General features: G+C 41.4%; 1 protein-coding gene across 1 annotated transcript in view; it reads right to left on the bottom strand.

The window, feature by feature from the left end:
- Positions 1 to 3,136: 3,136 nt before the first annotated feature.
- The window catches only part of MRPS5 (mitochondrial ribosomal protein S5), a 56,129-nt gene continuing 50,750 nt past the window's right edge, over positions 3,137 to 8,515 (bottom strand). Inside the window, exons 10-11 of the mRNA XM_060754488.2 lie at positions 7,340 to 7,476; positions 3,137 to 3,687 (exon numbers count right to left, since the gene is read on the bottom strand). Of these exons, the coding sequence (XP_060610471.2) occupies positions 3,463 to 3,687; positions 7,340 to 7,476 (362 nt within the window). The 3' untranslated portion in view covers positions 3,137 to 3,462. The remainder of the gene's footprint in view (positions 3,688 to 7,339; positions 7,477 to 8,515) is intronic.

The following is an 8,515-nucleotide window of genomic DNA, read 5'->3' as shown; positions in this document are numbered from 1 at the left end:
AAATCCAAACAGCCAGTAGGAAGTCCAAAATACCCGGAGGGCCAAAATTTGTCCATGCCCATATGTGTGTGTGTGTGTGTGTGTGTGTGTGTATCGCAGTGATTGGTTTGGGGGGGGGGGGCGCCAAAATATTCTTTGCTTACCATTGAAAATTACCTAGGGCCGCCTCTGCAACCAATCCCTTTGCAATGCCAGCAATAAAACTTAATGGTGTAACGCTAGAAAATGTTAACCACTTCTACTATCTAGGCCACAACTGCTTTACAATTGTTGACATTGACACCAAAATACAACACCATCTGAGCACCAGCATCAAAGCTATGATTCTCTGCCATCAACTTCGCTGGACTGGCCACGTTGTCCAAATGCCCAATCACCTTTCTCCCAAAGAAGTTACTCTACTCTCAGCTCAAGAACATAAAAAGGAATGTCAGTGGACAACAACGGAAATTTAAAGGCAGGCTTAGAAGTAACCTAAAAAATGTGGAATAAACACCAAGAAGTGGGAAGCCTTGGCCTTTGAGCGTTCTGTCAGCTGTTACCCACATTGCTATGGATTTTGAAGAGGCACAAATAGAGGATGAAAAGAAGAAACATGCCAAGAGGAAGGTGTATGTCAAGTAAACCCTTGTTGTGACCACATTCTATCTGGAAATCGATGTCCTCACTGTGAAAGACCATGTGGATCTATCGGTAGTGGTGGTGCAGAATTCTTCTTTGGAAAAAAATGTTCTCATGTCCTTTTCTTTTCTTTTTTTGTGCCATGCAACCAACCCTCTGCTTTTCATATGTGGATGTATAGACATCCAACCTGATCACTTTTGTGCTTCTCAAGATGGACAAGAGTGCCATTAACAATTTAAATTTGAAATGCAAGTCTTTTCTCACATCCTGTCTGGGACCTGGCATTAATGCACAGATTCCCGGTGTTTATGCATACGCTGAATATTAACTGAGTGTTAGCAATCATCTTGGGCAAACTGATTTATGCAAATTCAACTCCCTCCTTTCCTCCATTAACAACTGTCTTTTAATTCACTTTATCACACATCAGGTTGACTTAAATTACTTTGGAAACAGGCAAAAGCATTGAGGGGATTAGTATGCAAAGCGGGCACCTCTGTCTGCAGCCCAGTTCTAGCATAAACATTTATCCTGGCTTCTCCAGAAATGTTCCTTTAGAAATCCGAGCATTGAGAGGACTGCATAAAGGGCAAAGCACACATTGTGCAGTCCTGTCCATAACTGTGACAGCAAGAAGACAGTTGTGCATGTGTGAGTTGGAGTTAAGGACATGGGCATTTCAAACTCAATGACTGAAACAATTTCAGAAGGTGGCTAGTCTTGATATTTTACAGCCCAAACCTGAAACTACCCATGGTGATATCACACAGATGAGCCCTAATGATATCAGTCAGTATGATATATGAAGTTTGATTGCATTGACTATTTGACACTAGTCAAATAAAAAAAAACCAAGTCTAACAAATGAGACAACGGAGCAAGAGGAGGACAGGAGGCTTTTGGAGAAGTTGCAGCAGCTTCAAATTAACCCACAGTAGTGACAGTCAGCAGACATTAAACACATTTTAAAGGCTGGTCTGTCCTGCTAAAATTCCTCTCTTTGTCCTGAGGTAGAAATGAAAAAGCACAGCCAGGTTCTGAGACCTGGGCATGCTAGATTAGTAAAGGAATAAATCAGCATGCAAGAAAAGCTGTGTCCCATTGTGACCTGGTCCTGGAGACCATGCTCAACAATGGAGCCACGAAACTGCTCCAGATGTTGAAATGTTTTGTGAATGCAGCTGTCTATGTTTTGGTCTAAAGGGCTTCTTCCAACTCTATTGTTCCATGAAATTAAATTCTGTACTGGGAAAAGAAAACCCTTTTCCATTCTAAGAGCAAAGTTATATAGCATGTTTTTTCTCCAAATTGCAAGATCGCATCACAGAATATCACTACTGTGGAAGACTGTAAATCCCAGGATTCCAATCCACTTCCTTAAGGAGAGTGGAGGTTACAAGTCAATTATACACATCTAGCTCAATTAATTTTGATGATTGTAATTTGAGAACTAGAACCCATGCCTGTCAATTAGGTCAAGACAGCAAAGGAGAAGAGCACCCCCTGGTGTCTGTAGCAGTAATACTGACTATGTGGTCCTCATGAGCCAGAATTCCTTGGGGTGGAAGTTGCATCCTTCTCAGTGTTGTTATTAAAACCATCAGAAGAGTTATAATCTCTCACAAAATCATAATGATTGAAAGAAGCCCTATGAGCCATCAGTTCCAAGCCACTGCTCGATGCATAATTTCCAATGAAAGCAAGCCTAAACAATTTTGGATTAGAAAGTAACCGAAACTAATTTTCAGTTTCCTACTTACCCATTCTTTTTCTCTATCTCCCTTCCTTCATTTTCTCCCTTCCTCCTTCCCTCCCTCCCAGGGTCATGTGGTGCCAGAAGAAGGCACACAGCAAACGTGTTGGGTGTGCAGTGGTGGCGGGGAGTGTGTGTAGCAGCAACGGTGATGGCGGTGGGCATATATCCTGCAGGATAGAACTAAAACACCCCCAGCAAGTAGATGTTTACCTTCTTTTTGAAGACATTCAAAGGAGACCCCATCACCTCTCTAGGCAATTGTTTCCACTGCTGAATTGCTCTCCTTGTCAAGATGTACCTTCTGTTGAACATCTTGCTAACTCTTTTGTAAGTCGTTATTGTTGTTTGCCTTCTAGTTATTTCCAGCTTATGTTAAGAGGGGGATTGTCGTTGCCTTCCTTAGAGCATGAGTAACTCGTTTTGCCCCATTGAGTTTCTACAGCTGAGTGTGAATTTGGTCTTCAGTCACAGTCCAACACTCAAACCATTACACCGCAAATCAGAGGCTGAAGCAAAAATTATGTTGTGGTCATAGACCAATACATTTAGACTGGTGGCAGCGAAGTGATATCGTCATGTAATTGGCAATCAGCGGGTGAGTTTGACCATTGTACATACCAAGAATGTCAAGGCACCTATTGGCACAAGTCTGTGTAGGTGGGGCCTAACGTCAATGCACAAAACTACCTTTTTTCCTTGGAGTGTATAAAAGGCAGTTTCAAATCGGAACCTATAGAAAGAAACTGAGGCAAAAGGTATTTTATTACAACTTTATTTCTGTCACGTTGTTTGACAGTCTCTCCATGTTATGTATTTATTTATTTTATTTATTTCTTGCATTTGTTAGCCGCCGCTCTCAGCCCTAGGGCGACTGAAAAAAGACCTGCTCATGACGGATTTCTTTTCCTCAGCAGCAAGGAAACCTTCTCCCCAACGCAGCCTATGGGCATATCTGTCATTTGTGTTTTGAACAGAATTGTCAAATGAAGAAGGATGGCTAAGTCATTTTGAGCTCCAATTATTTCTGTATCATGGGATTATGTTGTAGTACTTTTTAAACTGTGTCCACATAAACACCGAGCCTAGCAAACTGTTCTTCTGACATTGGCCCAGACACTTTTCTTCATTCCTTGGGCTGCTTTCACTTCATCCCATTCCAGTTTGATATCAGGAACTTCATCCACAGGTTCGGGATCTTCTCTCACCACCCCATCAGGCTTTGCCACAATGATGGGCAACGGGCCACACTCATCGCGATATTCTACGACATAGAGGCCCTTCTTATTTGCTAGATTTTGGTGAGTTTCCTGTTCAGAAGAAATACAAAGTTAGAATTAATGTAATTTCAAGCCTATCACTTCCAAGGATTGCAAACATTCATTATTGTATTTACAAATTTGTAACCTATAGTTACCAATTTGTAAATGTTCCATATTTAGTGAGAGTATATGGCGTTGCTATCAGACTGAATATATGCCACCCCAGCCCAACTTAAGAACCAGCAGCCAAATCAGGCAAAGGAGGTCTTTTCTGATTTTGATTGTGGTGGAAGGAGGATGTGGTTTCCACTCCCTTCTCACTATGAAATGATGCTGTGACAAACATAAGCAGGACCCTGGTAAGAAGTCCTTGTTGCAGCCTGGCTTGCTGATGGTAGGAATACGGAAACTAAACAGACCTCTCTTGGATAGGAAATTGAACTAACTTCCTTGAGTCCTTATATTGGGAGAATGGTGGGATAAAATAAAAGGAAATAAATAAATGAATATTATGAATAATACAAATAAAATAAGCAAGTAAGAAAGTAAATAAAACTCTTTATTATTTATTTATTTACTTCACTTATATACTGCTTTTCTCATCCAGGAAAAAGGGGGGGGGGGCGGACGACTCAAAGCAGTTTCCAACATATTTATGGCAAAATTTAATGCCTCATATACATATGAAATCTATCATAAAACAACAATAATATATAACTATCAAAATGATCATTAAAATGTAATAACATTTGGACATAAAACGTGGAGTTAAAAACATACTAATATAAACATTAAAATCACATAATTCAAAAATCATAGTCCAGGCCATTCCAAATATCAACTGCACATAATCCCTGATCATTCCTTGTATTGCTTACTGCCCAAAGGCTTGGTTCCATAGCCAATATTTGCTTTTTTCTGGAGGCCAGGAGGGAGGGTGCTGATCTAATTTTGTTGGGGTGGGAGTTCCATAGCCGAGAAGTCATCATCAAGAAGGCCCTGTCTCTTGTCACCACCAGTTGCATCTGCGAGTGAGGTGGGACTGAGAGCAGGACCTCCCCGGACGAACTTAACCTCTGAAGTGGGTCATAGAGGGAGATGTGTTTGGACAGGTAAGCTAGGCTGGAACCGTTTGGGGCTTTATAGGCTAAAGCCAGCACTTTGAATTGTGCTCGGGAGCAGACTGGCAGCCAGAGGAGCTGGTGTAACAGGGGGGTTGTGTGCTCCCTGTACACCGCTTCAGTGAGCAATTTGGCTGCCATCCATTGGACCAATGGAAGCTTCTGAACAGTCTTCAAAGGCAACCCCACAGAGAGCACGTTGCTGTATTCTACTTGGGAAGTAACCAGAGTGTGGACTAATTGTGGGCTTTGCCAAGACTCAGCTTCTGGCTCTTAAGATGGGTTGGGGACCACAATTAGTCCACACTCTGGTCCAGGAGACATTACTGGTCAACACATATGTAACTAAGTAGTTGATGAAGAATATCAGCAAAGTTTTAACAAACGTAGTAAAACAGATATGGCCCCTCCCTAAAAAATGCAAACCATTACTAATTTCCTTGTTTACACATAAATCTATTGCACCAGATTTTAGAATAGTCTGTTTAATGTGTTCAGTGAAAAATATTCTAGACTGCTTTTAATTAAATCTGTATGTTTAGCCAGTAGGACAATTGTAAGGGCTGGAAACCATTTTCAAAAGTAGACGTTTGATTCCAGGGAAGTCTCTACCAGATTGGTTAGTAGTTTTGTGCGTATGTGCAAACCTCAGAACACACCAGTCATTTTCATGCTTCATTGCTTCTAATGGCTGTGTTTTTAAAATTATGACTGAATGCATTCCTTTCTCGTCCATCTGCTTTGCTAACTTGCCATCACCACACAACAGCAGTGCAAATAAAATAAAGAGCAGATTTCCAAAGAACCACAGAAAGGCCTGATTCTCAGTCAGGACTCGAGTCTATAGCCTAATGATTCCAAACATCAAAAATTTATCTTCACAACACTGTCACAATTTGTATGAAAAGCTCCTAGTGTTCTTTCCATCATCGCAAGCCTTCCCTGAATGAACACTGGAGAGAAGGTCACATGAAGATTAGCCTATATCTCAGGCATATTAGAATGCTAATAATGAAAGCAAACAATCTATTCAGTACAGCAACTATACAGAGCACAAATGAGGCAAAGGAAAATGAAGCAACATAATCAAATTTATGGCATTTTAAAATATCCTTGTATTATGAAAAGAGATGAGGGAGGAGTTCAATGGTAGAGCACAGGCTTTGCATGCAGAAAGTCCCGGCTCATAACATATATTGACAGCTTCAGTTAGAATAATCATGAATGGAAAAAAATATTTGACTGCCAAGCTGGAGAGAGATTGCATGTCAGAGGAGAAAACATTGGGCAGAATGGAGGCAAGTCAGATACGAAAAAAGTCAGTTTTAGGTTTTTCCTCCCCCCCCCCCCCCCGCCAGCTCTGGCCGAAGGTGTGAGTAGGTCTCATATCTAACAGTGCTCTTGATTGGTCACCTTGGTGGATGACCTACGAAGACAGGTTGACAGGGGAAGCGTGTCCTGGACCTCTCAGCCGCTTTCGATACCATCGACCATGGTATCTTTCTGGGCTGCCTCTCTGGGATGGGGCTTGGGGGTAATGTTTTGCAGTGGCTCCAGTCCTTCTTGGAGGGACAGACTGAGATGGTGGAGCTGGGGGCCTCCTGTTCGACTCCCTGCTTGTCGGGTCCCTCTGGGTTCAATTCTGCTCCCCATAATGTTTAACATGAAACTGCTGGGAGAGATCATTCGGAGTTTTGGAGTTCGGTGTCAGATTTATGTGGATGACACCCAACTTTCTTACTCCTTTTCACCAAATGCCAAGGATGCCGTTCTGGTCTTGAACTAAATCCTGAACTAAATCCAGACAAGACAGAGGTACTCCTTCACACATCCCATGCTTCAAAATGTAAGTGCTTGTGCTGAGCACGTGGAGCTTTGCTCTGATATTTCAACAACAAATTTTGGGGAATATCTTAGTTGTTTGGAATGGTGACAATGCAGTTTCACCGCCCCTAGCATTTGCGCACCCTTGGACCAATGTGACATGCAGCCTTAACTGGCTGTTCTCATCCAGGTGGAAGGACTGTAATTTAGAGAGAAAAAGGCATTATACTCTTGCCTCTATTTGGCAAGGTCTGCTTTCTGCAGTTGTCTGCCAATCAAACAACCAAATCCAACTGGCAACAGGAAGTGGTAATTCAACAGTACTGGAACTGCCACTGAAATGGGCAACCTGCTGCTCTTTTCTGCTCCCATAATCCTTTTCCAGCCATCTCACTTTGGGCTAGTAAGCCAGCAAATCTTAGATTGGTGCCATGCAGATCTGGTGTCTGTCTGATCACAATAATATTCTTTTATGAAGAAATACAATTTTGGAACCAAGACTTTTAACTACAATCTTGGAGAAAACAGCATCTCCAAGTAGGCCTTCCTTCCTGAATACTTTGCATGATACTTATGGTTGCATAATTCTAGCTGTTTCAATCTATTTTGTATTTTCAATATTTTACATATTTATATCTTCATAATTCCCTACCTCCATCGGTTTCCTTACTATCCCCAAATACTCCCATTTTATTCTGAATTCCCTTTCAACAACTGCCCAGAGGTACTCTGCATTCACCTGCTGTATATTTTACCTGATTTGCCAATCCCTTGAAGACTCCTCGGGTGAGATTCAGTAAATTCCCGGATCCATAAACCTTAGCGTACATGTCTTTAATTCCGATCAGCTTGCAGATGGTAATAATAGCTCGGTGACAGCGAAGGCCATATCCTGGGGAAAGTCATTGGTAAATGTTAAAACAATTTAGAATAATAAATGCTGTAAGCAATTGCTATGAACATGGAATGAGAATAGCAGCTTCAGTAGCATGGAAGCCTACACTCTCAACCCCAGAAAACCCTATGATAACTGTGCTCACTGGCATCCTATGGGGAATATTAATTGTTGTTTATTCATTCAGTCATTTCCAACTCTTCATGATGCCAGTCCATGTCAGAGCTCCCTATTGGCCGTTGCTACCCTCATCTCCTTCAAGGTCAAGCTACTAATTTCAAAGATAACATCTATCCATTTTGACCTTGGTTGGCCTCTCTTCCTTTTTTCTTCCATTTCACCCAATATCATCATATTCTCTAAGCTTTTCATTATGTGGCCAAAGTACAGTAGAATCTTGCTTATCCAACCCCAAATATCAGTTGGTAAAGCATATCTTAACCTATGCTTGGGGTCATAGCAAATCAATTTCAAATCTTCTTAGATGACCCTTTCCTAAAAATCAGAGTGCTATACAATAATCAAAGTTGTTATGGGATTGTAATGTTGAGCAGACTGGAAAGCCTAACACTTCCCTAAGACCCAACTTATTTTTAATTCATGTGATTGATCTGACTTTTTGCCTGTCAGAAGCTACTGGTATGATGCACCTTGTGGCATATGCTGCTGATGCTGATAAGAGTTGATGCCAAAAGATCTCAAAGGTTTAGGTGCGACAATGTGAAACCTCACTCAGATATTGCAAAGAATGGAATTTAACTGTACAGCATAATCTTCTCTTTGTAATTTGTACCAACTGAAGTCTGTGAGATTTACAATGCAGTTTTATAAGCTTCTGATTAAGGGCACTACTCAAAGTCATCAGCCATTTGGAATTCAAAAGGAGGTTTGCCCTTTTGAAATAATTGAGTTTGGGTGGAAGAAACATTCCCATTAAGGAGATCTCTGCAAGAGCCTGAATAGAAGAATGCTGCAGACTCTTCAGGTTGTGAAGAGAGATCAGAGCTTTCAGGAAGCTAAAGAGGTGCCAGGCATC

The sequence above is a fragment of the Anolis sagrei genome, chromosome 1 (genome assembly GCF_037176765.1).
Source record: "Anolis sagrei isolate rAnoSag1 chromosome 1, rAnoSag1.mat, whole genome shotgun sequence".
NCBI classification, from domain to species: Eukaryota; Metazoa; Chordata; class Lepidosauria; order Squamata; family Dactyloidae; genus Anolis; species Anolis sagrei.
Note: the sequence above shows the minus strand (reverse complement) of the source record. Positions and strands in the feature narration are given on the sequence as shown.